This window comes from Sorex fumeus, unplaced genomic scaffold (assembly GCF_029834395.1).
Source record: "Sorex fumeus unplaced genomic scaffold, SorFum_2.1 ptg000008l, whole genome shotgun sequence".
Taxonomy (NCBI): Eukaryota; Metazoa; Chordata; class Mammalia; order Eulipotyphla; family Soricidae; genus Sorex; species Sorex fumeus.
In genome coordinates this window covers 50,185,174-50,205,442 of record NW_026606065.1, presented here as the reverse complement: position 1 = coordinate 50,205,442, position 20,269 = coordinate 50,185,174, and the positions used below count along the sequence as shown (strand labels likewise).

The window sequence follows — 20,269 nt, the reverse complement described above, 5'->3', positions numbered from 1 at the left end:
CTGAAGATCCAGTGAAACTTGGATAGGTGATAGGGGACACAGGTGGTTAGGTAGCCAGGCTACCAAGTTGCCAGCCAGGTGGGAACGTTCAGGTTGTTATCACCCATATTCATGTAAATCGTGGAAGTTCTCACCAACCTTATAAAATGCAGAACACTCCCTCTACCCCACTGAGACTTGCCAGACTGACAACTGAACAGCCACAATGTTTCTAAGTGGAAAATCTCCCTCATATTTAAAGTCAATGCATACAATGGGCTTCATGCTTCCAGAGGGACATGGTACATTGTGGCAAAGCCTGGAATGTCAGTTCTGGAGAGGATGAGAACCTGCTGTGTGGGCTCTTCTCAACACAACATTCAGAATTCTATCATTGTGTCAAACACTTATGATGCTAAGTCAACAAAAATGGAATGAAACTCCATCCAATAGTTCTGCTTAAGAAATATATTTGCAGTGATATTAGGGGTGTTGGGGACTGAATCCTGAGTTTTTGTGACACCCCCTCACCCCAGGAAGACTGGCTTTAATAGCTTGTAAATCATTGAACAGATGGAGCACTACACAATTTTACTCATGTTTCTCCCATAATGATTTCTGCCTGTTCATTGCTAGTGTGCATCACTCTTAAAAAAAGGGGAGTCTGGCACAGAATTAGGTGCTCCCAGACCCTTATTAATGAATGGATGACATATATAGAAGAATGCTCTCCATTTCCTCACGCAGCTCTTGGTAGTAACTGAATAGCTCGAATTAGACTGTTTTAGAATACACTAAAGGCACCCGGCTACTTTCTCTCTCTCTGTCTCTGTCTCTGTCTCTCATTTAGGGAGGTTTTCTTCTTTCTCTTCTGCCTCCTCTCTCCATTTTGTTTCTGAAATGAAAGGAAGGCACCAACAGCATCGTCTCAAAGCCTTTCTGTCGCGCGTTATCTATTTCCGTTTCCTAAGATGTCTTGCAGCCTTTACGTTTTTCTATCGGTTTCACTCGCTAGCGGATAGCAGGTCAGACCGTCAAGCATCTCAGTGCTTCTAGGAAGACGGCAAACCAGGCACTGCAGGATGTGCCCACCTGGGGAGGAGACACCTGCAGAGCGGCCTCCTTGGCACCCAGCCCCTGGCTCCTCTAGGGATGTGCAGCCTCCACGCGCCGCAGCTGCAAGAAGGACCAGTGGCGGGAACGCCGAGGCCAGGTCTCAAGGCACCTGGGGCAAGGTTGCGGGGGGGGGGGGGGGGGGGGGGGCCGGAGGCGTTGGTCCCGCAGCCCCACGCCCACCACCCGGGCAGGCCCCGCCCCCACAGCCTTCACCGCCCCCCCGGCCCCGCCTCCTGGCGCCCGCGCCCCGCCCCGCCCCGGGGCCGTGGCTAAAACCCGGAGCCGCCGCGCGCCCAGGGGACTGGAGGGACGCTCTGAGCATGTGCAGAGCAGCTCGGCGGCGGCTGCCTGGGCCAGAGTCTGGGGCCCGGTGCTGATGCGAAGAGCCGCGCCGGCCGCCGCCCCAGCTCGCTGCGCGTCCCCGGCCGCGGTGGCCGAGCCGGAGCCCTAAGCCTCCCCGCGGCCCCGGGAGCCGACCGCCGCGCGCGCACCCCGCAGCGTCCTCGGCGGCGGTGCTGCCGCGGGAGCCCACGATGATGGCGGAGCAGGTGAAATGCGTCTCGCCGGGGGGCGGCTCCGGCGCGGGCTCCGGGCCCGTGGTGAACGCCGAGCTGGAGGTGAAGAAGCTGCAGGAGCTGGTGCGCAAGCTGGAGAAGCAGAACGAGCAGTTGCGGAGCCGCGCGGCCAGCGCGGCCGCCGCCCCGCACCTGCTGCTGCTGCCCTCGCCGCCGCCCGCCGCACCGCCCCCTGCCGGGGCCTGCAGCCCGCTGAGTCCGCGGAGCCCCCCGGCCGCGGCCGCCGCTGCCTCGGGGGGCCTGGCTCTCGGCTTGGCGCTGGGCGCCGGGGGCGGCGGAGGAGGCGGCACCAGCAGCGGTGGCAGCAGCGGCAGCAGCGGCGGCGGCTCCAGCCCCGCGTTCCCGGGCACCTACTGCCTGCCCAGCCCGGCGCCCTCCCTGCTCTGCAGCCTGGCGCAGCCCCCCGAGGCGCCCTTCGTCTACTTCAAGCCCGCCGCGGGCTTTTTCGGCGCGGGCGGCGGCGGGCCGGAGCCGGGGGTCGCGGGCTCGCCGCCGGGGGTCGCCGCCACGCCGCCCTCGCCGCCCCCCACGCTGCTCGACGAGGTGGAGCCGCTGGACCTGGACAGCGTGGCCGCCTGGCGGGACGGAGACAACTACACCTGGTATTGCCCTGCGGCACCCCGGGTCCTCGGGTAGGGCGGGCGCGGGGACCTCCGCCCCCCGGATGTGCAGCATCCCCCCCTCCCACATGCACCCGGGCAGGTCCGGGGCAGAACTGGCTTCTCTCTAAGGCGAAAACCTGGTTTCTTCTAGCTCAGACGGACCCAGCTGGGGATGGGCTGGTTCCTCTTTCCATTGCCTTAGCGCTCCGCTGTGATCCTGGGGGTCCCAAGCACCGCCTTCGCCTTAATTGCAAGATATGCCATCTTGTCTGTCTACGGCGCGATCTGCACTTAACCTGCTTTTTCTAGGGACCCGAGAGGGGGTTAGCCTCCCTCTCTGCATCTGTTTGTGTGGATTTCACTGCAAGGTCGCTCGCTGGACAGGGTTTGCGTGCGGGTCTCTCCTCCCCAGGCACCTCAAACTGCCCAGTGATGGATCTCTCCCTAGGGATTCTCTGACTTGCACTTGCTGCTGGTGGTGGCGGCGGTTGCTGGTTTGGGATTTGGGGTCACATCTGGCGCTGCGCAGCACTTGCTCTTGGCTCTGTGCTTAGGGTTCACTCTCGGCTGTCCTCTCTCTGCAGGGCCGTCTTGCACTTACTTTCCTGCAGGCAGATTGTCCTCACTTTGCCGCCTGCCCATCAACGATACTTATCATTTCAGGATCTGACCTGCCGGTTTCTTTTTAATTATTGCATCACTGTGAATTACAAAGTTACGAAGTTATTCGTGATTGGGTTTCAGGTGGACAGTGTTCCTGACTTGCTGTTTGAAAAGTGCTAACCACACTGGCGTGAAGATGTCCAGAAAAAGGGCTTCATAGGGAATGGGTCTGCAGCTTCAAGGCACCTTGTTAGTCAGAGACCATGGAACTTTCCGTTTTTTAACTTAAATGGAAATGGTGATGGTGGAGGATAAGGGTGATGAAATAAACTTAATTTATACAGAATCTTTAAATTTGGTATCAGAAGATTTGAGGCTGACATCTTCTCAGTGCTCCTTACCAGGAAGGATGAGAAGTGGAGGTTCTAGTCTGTTTATTTTAAAGATAGTGATGGTGTGAGTGATTTTTGCTGTGTTGGTAGGTTTTCTTAAGTTACTGTGGTAGAGAGGAAAGGCCCCATGAGTGTTCAGTTATGGTGGAACTTTGACAAATGTGTAAAGAGGGAGGACCTTTGAAATTTTTGCCATAGAACTTTCTTTTCTTCTTTTTTTTTAAAGGTCTTTTCAATTTTTCCAAGCTTGTTTCTCTACTCTCTGTGCCTATTGCATGATTGCACATGAGAGAAGGGGAGATGGAACTTGCTGGTTTCCCAGAAGAAACTGGTGTTGCTTTTCCTTCACATTCTTGAGTGTTATAACTCATCACTATGAAACATACTAATTGGTTAGCCAGATTCTGAGACTCAAAATATATGAAGATACAACAAAGCAAGCTCATTCAACATCCTCTTTAGCTTGGACGACTGTGCTTGATTTGTAAAAATTTTTGACAATTTACTGCTTTCTGAAATTTAAAGCCATTCTTTAGAACGCACATCTTTTTTTTTTTTCAAGCCCAGGCTATGATGTTGTTTTTAGCCTAAATATGGTACTAAAGATGCTCTCATGATAATTCTTAGGTTGTCACTAAAGTTGAAGGAAATTTGTTTGCATTTTTGATGAGAGTATATCTTGTACTTTTAAGATATTAGTGTTTAAGAGGCCAGAATGATAGCACAGTGGGTAGGGCGGTCACCTTGCACAAGCCAGCCTGGGTTCAATCCCTGGCACCTGGAGCCTGCTGTGAGTGTCCCTGAGTGCAGAGCAAGAGAAAGCCTTGACCACACAAGGTCTGATCCAAGAACTAAAAAGAAAAAAAAAATGGAATTTAAAATTTAATTGTACTTACTTTATACTTAGATTGGTGATAGTACATATGTAATAACACAATTTTAGTATTTTTCTCTTTTGAATAGACTCCTGTATTTAGTCACTTTTCTGTGATTGCTGTCATTTTCATATCTATATTTTTCTTGGGCAGTGTATTTTTGCATCATTACAAACTACACAGGAGCACCCCTAACCTGAATCTTAACATAGGCTGCTTGTTATTTGGCTCCCTGAAAAGTTCCTCTGAGCATCCAGAAACAGCTTGTAGATACATAGTATCCATTTTAAAAAAAGTTATTTTATTTTGTTTTGGCGGCAAATGCAGAGGTGCACAGAGCTTACTCCTGACTTTGTGCTCAGGGATCACTTCTGGCAGGGCTTGAAAGACTATATGGGGTGCTGGGGACCAAACCGAGGTCAGCCATATGCAAGGCAAGTGCTCTACCTGTTGTACTGTCTCTCCTGCTCAGTATCTGCTAGCACTTCTTAAAGTGTTTGAAAATTGATGTTTTACATTTTATTGTAAAACCAAAATGAAAAAAATTCATGGAAGTCACTAGTACAATTTTTTTCTGTTGTTCCCAGTTCAGTGTTACTACTCAGAATTAATCCTGTTAATGTTAATTCTCTACATCCTTCAAGATAAACATAATTATATATATATGCATATGTATATATATACACATATATAAATCAGTACACAAATAATCAGTTTTGCATTTTCCTGTCATTGAACTTATGTAACAGTGGAATCATTGTTAAAGTAGTAATAGTATTAAAGATAAGTTACTACATTATATCATCTACAATTTTTTTGTGCACTCTTACATTTCAACCTAATGGCTTAAACAAAATTGATGTTTGATTTGTTTTTTCCTTTGTGTAATGATACTTTATGTTAGATAAGGTGCCATATCTCCAGGGGAAAAATCCTTACAAAGGCAATACAAGTTCTTTTCTGTTTTTTTTTTCCCTAGTAAAACCTTAGATTATTACTATTTACCTTTTATTAACAACATGAACAAAGTTTGGCCAAAGGATTGTGTCTAGAAAGAAAGCAGGGACTAGTAGAATCAGCGTTTGCTGGATAAAAGTTTATTAGTGAAAGATCTGAAAGATCTGTCATGTCTCTTGGGATTTTTAACCCACACGATTACTTAACCTGCAAGTGTCTTTAGTTTATGAAACACCCAATTTTGATAAAAGGAAAATGATGTGTTCTGTATTTCATATTGATGAAAAACTTTCAAACAAAACAATTAGTTTCTCCAAATATTTGTCTTGGTTAAACTTAACATATTTTTTTGCCTTAGTAAACCCTGGTTTTCATAACACAGTGCTGCTAGCTAGCATTGAGTGTTTCAGAAAGTTCAAGTTGGGGTTTCAAACCTGAGTTCATAAGTCCAGTTAGTCTGCTTGATTTTTTTTCTTTGGAGGTGACATCTGACTCTGAGCTTTTAGCTCGCTCTCAGCGAAGCCTGGGGGAACCAGGCAGTGCCGGAGATGGAACCTGGGCCCCCACATGTGCACACCCACTTGACCCTGTAGCCCCATTATTCTAATACAGAATAAATTTCAAGTCCTGCTTTGCTGATTCTGGGGTGATCTTCCCACTGATTTGACAGCTGTAACGCACCAGGGTGGGTGAGACCATAGGCTGGAAAGTGACAGGGAGAAAGTAACTCTCAAGAGCAAATGAAAGAGCAAACCTCTTGTGTCCATGGGACACATTGTGACTGAGTGATGTACTAATCTGTCAGAGATCTGTCCCCAGGCTAAGAAGCACCAGCACACAAATAGAATTGGCCACAGTGACACCCATTAACTTCATGCTGGACTTTTCCATGGCCTATTACACTGTATGTCTCTTATTCCAGTGGTGAGCCACTGAAAAGACATAATGTGAACTGAAAAAATAATCTTTCAGTAATTCTTTGAAGACTCAAATTCAGATAATTTTCGTTGACTCAGGTGTGTTTGCACCATTGGTAGTCACCCCCACTCCCCAAGATTAATTGTAGCCCATTAGTGGATTGGCTGACATTTCCTTTTTTTTATAAAAATAATGAAACTGCAGTAGAATTAGAACAGAGTGTATGCTACTGTGCAATATAACCCTTGATTCCAGTTTTGCTTTATAAGTGTGTGAATTGGGTGGCACTAGTGAATTGTGTGTTATATAATTGTGTGTTATGGCCAGAGTTAAAAAAAATTGCAGTTTCTAAGACTTGAATGCAAAGTGGCAGGGCTACCGTGGGTGGAAAAGCATAGCTGTCCGAAGCGAGGGTTCCATTGGGGAAAATGAGGTCCTAAGCTCTTCAGGGTGCAAGACAATCCTGCCTTCAGAAAAGGGTGAGGAAGAAAGAGGCACCCTGGGCTGGAGCTATAGTACAGTGGGGAGGGCATTTGTTTTGCATGCCGCCAACCCAGGTTTGATCCCTGGCATCCTATATGCTCCCCGAGCACCATCAGGAGTAATTTCTGAGTGCAGAGCCAGGAGTGATGTCTGAGCATCTCTAGATGTGACTCAAAGAAAAAAAAAATAGGCAGCCTGCTGTGGAGAGTGTGCAGGGGTGGGACACATGCTTTTTCTAAGAGGGAGGCTGAGTTTGATTCCTGGCACTGCTTGGCATCTTGGGCGCTGAGCCAGGAGTAACTCCTGAGCACCACCGAGTATGACTCCCAAACAAAACAAAGCGAGCTAATATAAAATATAGCCATGTGAAGAGGCATTAATTTTGGTGGAGTGGAATTAACAGAATACTGAGACGTATGAAAAGGGAATGTAACGGGGATTTTTGACTTGACCAACTGGAAGAAACAGGAGGAAAATAGTTAATTATACAATGGAAAACTGGTGGTATTTACAAATTAAGGAAAATTTAATGAATGATAGTCGTCACCCATGTGTAACACCAGGACCCTGGACAGCTGGCTAAAATCATTGCCAAGTCTACATCAGTGCGATTGAACACCTTGTGCTCTACATATGGCACTGCTAAATTAGACCATCGAACTGTTTTTGTGCATAATTGATTTTCAGCGAAAAGACCAGAGGGTGCTTCAGCTTTCTGACAATGCTAATTGAAAATGCATGGTGTTTTCTAGGAGCAAATGGAATTGGAGAGAAGTGTGCTGATGTGTCTTTTAAAAAAAAATATTTATATATATATATATATGATCACAGGTACAGTAACAAAATTGTTCATGATTTGGTTTCAGTTATACAACATTTCCAACGCATTCTCTTCATCAGTGTACATTTCCCACCACCAATGTCCCTAGTTCCTCACCCCCACACCTACTCTCTCTCTCGCTTGTTTGCTCTCTCTTTCTCTCTCGGTCTCTCTGCCTGTCTCTCTGTCTGTCTGTCTGTCTGTCTGTCTATCTATCTATCTATCTATCATCTATCTATCATCTATCTCTCGGGCATTGTGGCTTGCAACACAGGTTCTGAAAAGTTATTTGACTTGGGAATACTGCAGTGAATCTTCTGAAACCAAAATTCAGATCTAACTGGGGGCAGTTGGTGTGCCATAGGGCAGCTCAGTAACTAAAAGGTAGACTATGTATCCTTTGAATAGCTTAGAGCTAGTCCCTTGGTTTGGCGGCCACTGCCTGGTTTGGCCCTAGCAGCTGCCAGTGACTCAAACACTGGATCTGACTAAAGATGGATGGCACTCATCTGTACTGGAGGCTTTAGCTTTCCTTAGAATAAGAAGTGTAATTGAAAGTGCTTAGAAGTACTTGTCTGAAAATTGCAATGTATTACTTTGCAGTCGCAGGTCTATTTAATTATGTATTATCTACAAAAGGATGACTTTGGAACCAAACACTTGAGAATAACTGAAATGCCCCCCCCCATCCCACCCCCGAACGGTTGTAATACTTCATTTAAAGCCTTCAGGGTTATTATAATGGGATTTGAATTACTTCTGATATTCCAATGTTAGCACATGTATTAAGTCATGGGATCAAGAATGAAATTGGGTGGCAGGGTGGGGGTGGGGTAGAGTGTGAGGAAAATTGCAGTTTCTAGCTATGTGCCCTTGGCAGTAATTAGAAGTAAAGAAATTAGTTAAGAAAAATTAGACTTCCGCATTTTAAATGGTAGTAGCTTTTCTAATATTTGAAGCTTTAAGGTTTAGAATAAAGCTTTTCTATATCTCTCATAGGTACAATGAAATTCTAGAATTTGAAGCAGTAATTTGAAAGTCACTAGGAAGATATGCTGCATTAAAATGATGAGAAAATAAAAGGTAAAGGTAAAGGCCCTCCCGTTGATCGTCGATTTGCTCGAGCGGGCCCAGTAACGTCTCCATTGGAGACTTTGTGGTTACTGTGTCTGGCATATCGAATACTCTCGGTAGCTTGCCGGGCTCTCCGAGAGGGGCGGAGGAATCGAACTCGGGTCGGCCATGTTGGCTGCATGCAAGGCAGACGCCCTACCCGCTGTGCTATCGCTCCAGCCAATGAGAAAATAAAATATTATATATATTGCCAACATTGCAATAGAAGTGAATAAGGTGATTTTTGTGACATTCTAGGAGATTTGAATCAAAATAAATAAAGGTATTTTCTTTGCATGTCTAATTAGGTATATATGTTGCACCAAAGGAATTTGTACCTGGTTGATTGGTGATGTGTCCCTCCCACCCCGACCTGCCTGCCTCTTCCCTGTTCATTAAATCCAGCTCTAGGTCTTGCAGTAGAAATAGGCTTAAGGCTATTCTAGGTATACTATATGATGTCAGTTTCTGAAGATAATCTCTTCTGTAAACCATGTATTTGCATAGTGCTATCAAAGTTAATCATTGTAATATAATAAATAGGATAAAAATAGCTATACTTACCTATAGCAAGTCTTAATTCATAAACCAATAGTCTTTTACTCTTTCCTACCTCTGGGACCAACCACACAGGCATAGCTTTGTGCTCCTCTGTTTATTTTCTTCCGTATTTTAAAACCAGCTTTTTACTAAATGCTGTACAGTCACTTCATAAATATATATATAACTATAAGTTGTCCTTATAGTCTAGACATTTTAAGACTTGTTTTAGAAGATGAAGACTAAAATTTCCTTGCCCCAAACCATTCTTTCCCTTATCATAGTGGGTTTTTATGGTTTTTCATATTACATTCTGTGTAATGTCTATGTTATATTGATAACTGTTATTAACTGTTATTAAGGCCTGTTAATTGTATATTGGGTTTATTTTCTCCTTGTTCCTTCAGGAGTTAATAATGACCTCTCTTTTCCTCTGTAACTCTTCCGTCTCTGTTATAAGTCCAAACATTCTGCTTGTGTCACAAAATTCTTCAGTAGATCAAACGCATGTAATGATCATTGAAATCTGTTTATTTACTTGCTAGTGCCTTTCTTCTGGAACTCATTGCTCTAGTTTTTACTATTTTTTTCATTAGGGTGGGAATGCAGTACTTCTTGTTTGAGAGTGTCTCCATTTCTAACCCATGTTGGATTTCCTGTATCTGAAGTCTTTGGTATTTCATTTGTTCCTTAAGGAGGGGCAACCCCAGTAGGTTTCTGAGGAAGAGGACCTGCATAAATTCTACTTTGAAATTCTACTTATTTTAAAAGGACTTTCCTTATACAAGATCCACAGTTTGGCTGGGTATAAAAGTCATTTCAACCTATATTAATATTTGAAGTCAGTGTCTTCATTTTGTTTAAGTTTCTGTTATGTTCTGGCTTTTAACCCATACTATGATTTAAGTAGCTCACCCTTGTGATTTCTTTTGTTTCCTTCATCCCTAGTATTGTACAGAGTTACATTGTACCTCAGGGCAGAGTTTTTTCATTAGTTATACCAGACATTTGTGGGTACCCTTGCTGTTGAACCCAATGGCCTGTTTCACTCTTGGGAATTATTTTTATTTTTGCTTACACAATAACCCTTTTCTCTTTGTATCCGTGTATATTTTAGAACTTTTAATAATCAGATTAAAACTCACGGTTGCTTCCCCCGGAAGGCAACATAAAATGAGGCTTCCATAACCATGCCACCAGACTCCGCACCAGGCTGTTATTCACTTGGGGTGCCCCAGAGTGGGGTAGGTGAGAGCCCTCCCCTCCCCAAGGGACTCAGCCCGGCAGCCGACCTTCCAACTGCTGCCACGCACCAGGCCACTTTCTGTACACATCATAAGATACTTCCTACCCATTTTCCATAATTACCACACTATATTTGATGGTGTTCAGACAGTAGTCAACAAATCATAGAGAGAAATATCACTGTATCACTGCCATCCTGTTGTTCATCGATTGCCTCGAGCAGGCCCAGTAACGTATCCTTCGTCCTAGCCCTGAGATTTTAAAAAGTGCCACATTCGAAGCTCTTTCAGGGTCAGGAGTTTAGACAGTAGGCAACAAATCATAGAGAAAAAATATCTGTATCTATCTATCTATCTATCTATCTATATGCCTCCTGGTGAGTCCTGCAAGCTACAGAGAGTATCCTGGGCAGAGCCTGGCAAGCTTCCCATGGAGTATTTGATATTCCAAAAACAGTAATGATAACAGGTCTCATTCCCCTGATCCTGAAAGAGCCTCCAATCATTGGGAAAGATGAGTAAGAAGAGGCTGCTAAATTTCAGGTTGTGAGGAATAGAGACGTTATTGGCGCCTGCTCGAGTAAATCGATGAACAATGGGATGACAGTGATACAGTGATAATAACCAGATGTGGACTCCCTCAGTGGTGTGATTTAACTTCTCTGTGTACCTCTCCTCATTGTTAATTTCTATCTTTGTTTTGCTTCAAGGATACTTGTTCACTTGATCTTCCAAACACATCCACTGACTCTGTCTCTGCTGAGTAATTTCTTCTTTAAAAAAATGAAGAAACTGTTTCATATCCTCATTTTGTTTCATGTGCAAAATCTGCTCCCACTTGATACCAGATTATTGTTGTCTGTAGATTTTCATTTATTCTTTGAGCTGTTTTTCTCCTTTTTTTCTCTTCTTCCTTTAGTTTTGGGATTTTATTTAAAAGGAATACGCCAAATTGCCATTACTAGTGCTTGTCTGTTTACACTCAGAAAGGTGGTGTTGAAGTTGATCTAAAGCTCTGCATGGGCAGAAACTGGTGCACTTTACTAGGGACTGGATATATTACCAGTTTGTTTGAGTATTTCAGATTCATCATCTTCTCCTGACATAAACGTTTTATACTTTCAGGGGATATAAGTAGAGGAAAAGCATTTAGTTTTTCCATTTTTGCTGGGATTTTTACTCAGGGTTTGTACCTAAACAAGTCTTTGGGCAAATGGGAACGATGGAATTACCATGACTGGCTTAGCTCAGGCTTGCATCTCTGCAGTAAATCGCTGGAAACTGTCACACACACACATTTTCTGGTCCAGCCCAAACCTCCTGAGAGTATCCCTACCTGGAACCAAGTACTCGCAGTTTAACAAGTGCTCCAAGACCTTGAGCAAGCCATATTGAAACAGTTGGCCTTGTCTAACCTTTACTCAGGAGTAGAGCGAAAATACCTAGCACTGGGCAGTCTGTGCCTGCTTCAAAGGAATGTGTGGAGCTTGGTAATAGTCTTGTTATAGTAGATGGAGGTGGAGCCCAGGAATATAATTTTTTGCTCAGTCAGCTCCTGTTGAGAGCAGGACTATGGTTTGCCCTCTAAGGCAGCGCTTCCCAAAGTGGCAATACCACCTGCTGGGGACACAGGAACTACAGGGTCCGGGTGAGGGTAATAACCTTGGATGCAAGTGGGGGTGTTTACAAACTTCTGCTTATTTACTAAAGAAGGTAGATTTCCAAGGAGGAGCTGTGTAAACTTTTTCTATAAATGTGAGTATGGTGGTAAGATAAACTAGGGAACATCTCCAATAGAAGGATGATATGTTAGAATCACTATTTTTAAAATTAGTCATTGTGAACTACAAAGTTATTCATGATTGGGGTTCAAGCGTACAATATTTCACCATCAATCCCTTCATCAGTGTCCCCTTCCGTCCACTAGTTACCATCTCCCTTTGCCTCCCACCTACCCATCTGCCTTTGTGAAGGTGCTTTTTAAAAATAACTTTGCACTATGGTTTGTACAACTGTTACAGATCAGTTTCATGCCTAACTGGATACTACCTTTAGGCTTCCCCTCCTCCAAGTTGAACACCTCCCTCCCCCATAGTTGTAGCCCCTTCCCTGGCCTGTCCTTCAACTCCCACAAGTTACACACTTTCTATTGAAGACCACTTCTCCTGGTCTTTGTTTCCCTTGCCTTAGGGCATTCATTATTCCTCCATTATGTTTTCTTTATAGTCCCCTTATGAGAGCACATTCTGTGTTGGTCTCTCTTCCTCCAACTGACTTCCCTAAGCATGATATTCTCCAGATACGTCCATGTAGCAGCAAAATTGCATGATTTGATCTTTTCTTATGGTCCAGTAATATTCCACCATGTATATGCACCATCATTTATCTTGTCTTTATTTGTGAACACTTGGGTTGTTTCCAGATTTTGGCGATTAGCTGCATGAGGGTGCAATGTCTCAATTTTGTTCTTGGGCCCTTGTGGTATATTCAAAGAAGTGGATTGCTAGGTCAAATGGGAACTCAATTCCTAGGATTTTTTTTTTTTAAAGCAAATGGTAAAGGTGTATTGGTAGTGGGATTGATGTTGGAATATTGAATGTAATGAATTATTGTGAACAACTTTATAGCAATTGAAAAATTGGTAAGGGGAGAAAAGTGGTTTGCTACATGCCAAAAAAATGAACTTGGATCCCTTTCTAATACCGTGAACAAAAGTCAAGTCGAAATGGATTAAAAACCTCAATATCAGACCTGAATCCATAAGATATATTGAGAAAAATATAGGCAGAGGTCTCCATGACACTGAAGCTAGAGGTGTGTTTAAGGAGTCAACACATTGGCCAAGAAAACAGAAGCAAAGACAAACAAATGGGACTACATTAAGAATCTTCTGTACCTCAAATGAAGTTGTGACCAAAATACAAAGACCATAGACTAGGTTAATATCCAAGATACATAGAGCACGGATAGAACTACAAAAAACATCCAACTCCATCAATAAGTGGGGAGAAAAGATGAACAGAAACTTCCTCCAAGATGACATACAAATGGCCAAAAGACAAATGAAAAAATACTTGGTGTCACTACTCATAAGGGAAATGTAAATCAAAACAACAATGAGTTATAACCTCACACCATAGAGACCATTATATTAAATAGAACAACCATCACTAGTGTTAGCGTGGGTGTGAGGAAAAAGGGGAATCCAATTTTGTCTAACTTATTAATTCCTTGATAAATCTTCTTTGCAACAAAAGAGTGAATACTGAAGGGTGTTATTTAGCTCATTAGAACTGTAGCAATGTTGGAGTAATTTTTAATGAGATTCGTAATTAGAATACAGATATATAGAGCATAATTACAAGAGCCACAATGTTCCTCTCTCCCTCTTCCCTTTTTTCCTCCTCTCTCTTCTGTTTCTTTTTCATGGCCAGAATGTTCCGGTCTACCATTGAGCATCATCTCTGCCTTTTTAGTTCTTCCCTTTACATTGTTTTATAGCAAACTCTAATATTTATTTATTATTGTCTAGAAAACACCTCCAGTGTGGCTGCTAGTGGGTCCTGTGGATCTTTTTTTTTTTTTCCCCTTTATTTTATTTTATTTTTTTTAAAGTTGTAGATTTACAATTTTTTGTGCTTTGGTTTCAATTATACAATGATCAGATACCCATCCCTCCACCAGTGCCCATTTTCCACCACCATGGATAATATCCCTCCCACCCCCATCCCCCCATCCCCCCGTCTCTGTGGCAGGGCAATCCCCTGTGTTCTCTCTCTCCTTTTGGGTGTTGTGGTCTGCAAAAGAGGCATTGAGTGGCAAACATGTTCAGTCCATAGTCTACTTTCGACATGCATCTCCCCTCCTGGGAGGATCCTCCAAACATCCTTTATTTGGTGCTCCCTTCTCTATCTGAATAGCCCTTTCCTCTAGGATACCCGGCTGGCCTCTAAGTTATGGAGTAATCCTCCTGGTGCTGATCTCAGCTATTCTTGGGTATTAATCTCATACTTTGTTACTTTATATCCCCCAGATGAATGCAATCTTTCTATGTCTATCCCTCTCTTTCTGACTCATTTCGCTTAGCATGATACTTTCCATGTAGTACCACTTGTATGTAAATTTCATGACTTCATCTTTTCTAAGAGCTACATAGTACTCCATTGTGTAGATGTACCAAAGTTTCTTTAACCAGTCATCTGTTCTTGGGCATTCAGGTTTCTTCCAGTTTCTGGCTATTGTAAAGAGGGCTGCAATGAACAAACAAGTGCAGATGTCACTTCGACTATACATTTTTGCCTCTCTGGGATATATTCCCAGGAGTGGTATTGCTGGGTCAAATGGGAGCTCAATTTCTAATTTTTTGAGAATCGTCCATACGGTTTTCCAGAAGGGCTGAACCAGTGGACATTCCCACCAACAGTGAAGGAGTGTCCCTTTCTCGCCACATCCACGCCAGCATCGGTTGCTTTTGTTCTTTTGAATTTGGGCCAGTCTCTGAGGTGTGAGATGGTATCTCATTGTGGTTTTGATCTGCATCTCCCTGATGATTAATGATGTAGAGCATTTTCTCATGTGCTTTTTTGCCATTCGGATTTCTTCTTTGAGAAAGTTTCTGTTCTTGATAGATCAACCAGATCTTCTGTTCTTGATAGATCAACCAGACTCAAGCTTAGCAAGGACATACTTCATTTGAGGGAAACAATGGAAGAAAGGGACTTAGTAGATATATACAGGACACTTCATCCACAAAAAGCTGAATACACATTCTTCTCAAGCGTACATGGAACATTCTCCAAGATAGACCACATGCTGAGCCACAAAACATGCCTCCATAAAATTAAGAAGGTAGAGATTGTATCAACAATCTTCTCAGACCATAATGCGCTGAAATTAGAAGTAAATCACACACAAAAACAGAAAACTAAATCAAACACCTGGAAATTAAACAGTGCACTATTGAACAACGAGTGGATTAGACAGGAAATCAAAGAGGAAATCAAAAGATTCCTAGAAACGAATGAAAATGAGAACACGAGTTACCAAAACTTATGGGACACAGCAAAGGCTGTGTTAAGAGGAAAGTTTATAGCTCTACAAGCATTCCTCAGGAAGGAGGAGCGAGCACACATAAGTAACCTAACCTCACAGCTTAAGAGCTTGGAGAAGGACCAAAAAAAGGAGCACAACCCGAACAGGAGAAAGGAAATAATAAAACTCAGAGCAGAGATTAACGAGATGGAAACCCAAAAAACAATCCGAAAGATCAATGAAACCAAGAGCTGGTTCTTTGAGAAAATTAACAAGATCGATAAGCCTCTAGCAAAACTCACAAAGAAAGGGAGAGAGAAAACCCTAATAAACCGAATCAGAAATGAAAAGGGGGTCATTACAACAGAAACCACAGAAATTCAGAGGATCCTCAGGGAGTACTTTGAGAAGCTTTATGCCACGGAACATCAAAACCTCGAGGAAATGGATAAATTCCTAGACTCCTACAGACTCCCAAGGCTGAACCAAGAAGACCTGGAATACCTGAACAGACCTATCACCATCAAGGAAATTGAAATGGTAATAAAAAGTCTCCCCAAGCACAAAAGTCCTGGCCCGGATGGATTCACTAGTGAATTCTTCCAAATCTTTAAAGAGGACTTACTCCCAATACTCTTTAAGCTTTTCCACGAAATTGAAATATCAAAAACACTTCCAAACAGTTTCTACGAAGCAAATATCACACTGATACCAAAAGCAGACAGAGATACCACAAAGAAAGAGAATTACAGGCCGATATCCCTGATGAACACAGATGCAAAGATCCTCAACAAACTACTAGCAAATAGAATCCAACTACTCATCAAAAAGATCATACACCATGACCAAGTAGGATTCATCCCAGGGATGCAAGGATGGTTCAACATTCGGAAATCAATCAACATAATCCACCATATCAACAAAAGAAAAGATAAAAAGCATATGATCATATCAATAGATGCAGAGAAAGCATTTGATAAGATCCAGCACCCCTTTATGATGAAAACCCTACCAAAATGGGTATAGAGGGGACCTTCCTCAACATAATTAAAGCCATCTACCACAAGCCTACAGCAAGCATCATCCTCAATGGGAAAAAACTGAGAGCCTTCCCTCTAAGATCAGGGACGAGACAGGGATGCCCACTCTCTCCACTGGGTCCTGTGGATCTTGGTCTGGCGAGGACCTGAAATTTAGCCTGTCTAAGCCCCGGGTGGGTTCAGTGACAAAGAGACTCATATTGAGCTTAGGGAAGATTTGGGTTGGGGAAGATATTTGATTAAAAGTTGACAGTAACTAGAAGGGCTGGAATGATAGCCCAGTGGGTAGGGCATTTGCCTTGCAAGCGGCCAACATGGCTGACCCAAGTTCGATTCCTCCGCCCCTCTTGGAGAGCTCGGCAAGCTACTGTGAGTATCTCCCCTGCAAGGTAAAGCCTGGTAAGCTACCTGTGGCGTATTCGATATGCCAAACACAGTAACAGCAAAGTCTCACGATGGAGACATTACTGGGCCCGCTCCAGCAAATTGATGAACAACGGGAGGACAGTGACAGTAACTAGAAGCCCAACTAATCTCAATTTATATAAATATTAACATGAAGACAGGCATAATTTATGACATCTTTGTACTCCATCAGACAAGGACTTGCTGTCCGTGGTATGAGTGAGATAAAACAGTTTTCACTAATTTTCTTCTGAGGAAATAACTTTTGATTATTCCATTAACAATTTATTGGTAACAAGCAGTATAAATTATGGTGGGCCTGCCATAGGAGCAGGCTTGAGGGGTGGTTGGGAAAATTGGAAACAGTGGTGGAGGAAAGGTGACAGTGGTGGTGGGTTTGGGGTTGGAATATTGAATGCTTGGAACGAATCATCGTGAACAACTTTGTAAACCACAGTATTTAAATAAAGTATAGGGGAAATTTATTTATTTTTTTCATATCTAGGGCTTACCTATTTCATGTATACTCCAAAATATATTAGTACAGAATTTTTTAAAAAGTTTTATTAATGACAGGTATGACATGATTATTACTATAATGAGATCCTAGTCCAAAATAAAATTTAATGCAATTATATATTTTTTAAAGTTGACAGTAACTGGTTTGCTCTTGTTTGTGAGTTTTTTCCCAGGCTTAATTAGTAATGTAAGTTGCTGACCTCAAGCTCTCTAGGATGTAGTTGCTTACTTATCATCTTTTTCCCCTTCCAACAAGCTGCAGTATATTTGGGGATTTGACATTGTCCCTTGGCAGTTTCCATTGCAAATGTTGGGTGTTTGTTTTCTCTGTGAGAGGTAAGTTAAATTTCTATATAATACCTATAATGTAGATTTCTTTTTTTAAGGTTATATGTTGGCTCTTCCAAGACATTCACATCGTCTGAAAAATCCCTGAATCCTTTGCAGTGGTGTAGACATGTCCTCGATAATCCGACTCCGGAGATGGAAGCAGGAAGGCGTTCCCTGTGCTTCAGACTGGAGCAAGGTAATTGTCACCCAGCACAGTCACATTCTCGAACATGCTCAGCCCTGGTTTTTTTTTTTTAATTTTTTAAATTTTTAAAAAATTTTATTGATTCACTGTGAGATATAGGTACAAGCTTTCATATTTGGATTACAATCACACAATGATCAAACACCCATCCCCCCACTAGTGCACGTTCCCCACCACCAATATCCCCAGTGTACCCCCTTCTTTTCCACCCTCCCACTGCCTCCACGACAGACAATATTCCTTATACTCTCTCTCTACTTTTGGGCATTATGGTTTGCACTGCAGATACTGAGAGGTTATCATGCTTGGTCCTTTATCTATTTTTGGCACACATCTCCCATCCTGACTGATTCCTCCAACCATCATTTTCTTAGTGGTCCCTTCTCATGAGGCAGATTCCAACTATGGAGCAATCTTCCTGACCCTTATATCTACTGTCCTTGGGTGTCGGTCTCATGTTATGTTATTTTATACTCCACAAATGAGTGCTGTCCTTCTATATCTGTCCCTCTCTTTCTGACTCATTTCACATAGCATGATACTCTCCATATCTATCTACTTATATGCAAATTTCATGACTTCATCTCTCCTAAGAGCTGCATAGTAATCCATTGTGTAGATGTACCAAAGTTTCTTTAACCAGTTGTCTGTTCTCGGGCTCTTGGGTTGTTTCTAGATTTTGCCTGTTGTGAACAGTTCAACCCTGGTTTTATAGTCGGGGTTAGTGTAGACACTTCCAACTAAAAAGCCTCACTGACGTGCACAGTGCTTGTGTGCGTGCACTTCACTTCATGTTTCTCAGTAGAGTGTATATAGTTTCCCACCTGTTTGTAGCTAGACTTTCAGCTTAGATGAACTTTGTACTGTAAGGTAGGAACATGTATTCATATTTTCCCCTCTCCAGTTTATTTCTTCTGTTTGCAAAGATACTGTGAGGGAAGATGAGTCCATGTTTAATTCTCTTGATATTGATAACAGAGATGTGTAACTGAATCCCAAGGTTTGGGATTCACTGGGATTGCACTGGGACCTGAGCTCTCTGACCCTTTTGATCGTTTCTGTACTCGGTTGCATTGATAACCGGAAGTCCTCACCTTTGGAAATTGGGAGGGAGCCGGACAGATAGTACAGAGGGGAAGGCCCTGCCTTGCATGCAGCAAAGGCTGGTTTGATCCCTGGCACAATATGGTTCCTTGAGCATCACTGTTGTGGCCAAAGTGATCTGGAAGGTCAAACTAACAAGGTTCATTAACATTTTAGGCAAAATGAGCAATGCGATCATAGAGAGTTGAAGAGTGTAGAAGGAGCCTTTGTGTATTCGCTTGAAAATGACAGCAGCTGCACTTCTCTTTTTATTTTTATTTTTTGGCCAGCAACATTTTTATTGAAATCAGACAGGGCTTAGATAGGAAAGGATGCAAGGGTGGGGGTGTAGGGATTAACATGTGTTTGGTTGGACATAAACATGGATTTGTTTGAATATAAATATAAACATGAATTTGGTTGAGCATAAATATAAACATGGATCTGGTTGTGCATAAACATAAAGGGCTTCCTTCAGGGGAAAGTCTTCTAGGAGACCCGCCCAGGGGCAGCACTTCATTTCAGCAGCTCCAGCATTCTGGATTCTGGTCCCCAGCACTGGCTTTGAACGCAGGAGTTATTCCTGGTGGTGCTTGAGAGACCATGTGGGATGCCAGGAATCAAACCCAGGTCTGCTACATGCAAGGAGGGTGCCATATCCGCTATATTATCTCTCTAGCCCCCCCATAATAATGCAGGGATTTTGAAGTTTTTATCGAATCACTGTGAGATAGACCATTAAAAAGCTGTTCATGATTGGGTTTTATACAGTGATCCAACACCCATCCCTCCACCAACCAGTGTCACTAGTTTTCTTCCCAACCCCCTCCCCCCCATTTCTATGACAGGCACATTCTCTCTCTCTCTCTCTCTCTTTCTCTCTCTTTCTCTCTCTCTTTCTCTCCCTCTCTCCTCTCTCTCTCTCCCCCCCTCCTCTCTCTTTCCCCTTCTTTCTCTCTTCCCTCTTCCGTCTCTCCCTCCCACCCTCCTTTTGTGCATTACTGAGGAGCAGCAGCACTCTTTTTTTTAAAATTTTTTATTAGTAAATCACCATGGGGTACAGTTATAGACTTACAAGCTTTCCTGCTTGTGTTTCAGTCATACAATGATTGAGTACCCATCCCTCTACCAGTGCCCATTCTCCACCACCAATGAACCCAGTATCCCTCCCATCACCCCCATTCCATCCCCCCTACCCCCGCCTCTGAGGCAGGGCATTCCCTTTTGTTCTCTTTTTCCTTTTGGGTATTGCAGTTTGCACTAGAGACATTGAGTGGCCTTTGTGTTTGATCTATAGTCTACATTCGGCTTTCGTCTCCCAACCTGAACTGGTCCTCCAAATACCCTTTACTTGGTGTTCTCTTCTCTGTCTGAGCTGCCTTTTCCCCCAGCATGTGAGGTCGGCTTCCAAGCCACGGAGTAAACCTCTTGGTCCTTAT

General features: G+C 43.2%; 1 protein-coding gene across 2 annotated transcripts in view; it reads left to right on the top strand.

Moving 5' to 3' along the window:
* Positions 1 to 1,397: 1,397 nt before the first annotated feature.
* The window catches only part of SLAIN1 (SLAIN motif family member 1), a 62,297-nt gene continuing 43,425 nt past the window's right edge, over positions 1,398 to 20,269 (top strand). For both annotated transcript variants that reach the window (XM_056109668.1, XM_056109667.1), the window contains exons 1-2: positions 1,398 to 2,272; positions 17,599 to 17,738. In XM_056109668.1, the coding sequence (XP_055965643.1) occupies positions 1,629 to 2,272; positions 17,599 to 17,738 (784 nt within the window). In that variant the 5' untranslated portion in view covers positions 1,398 to 1,628. The remainder of the gene's footprint in view (positions 2,273 to 17,598; positions 17,739 to 20,269) is intronic.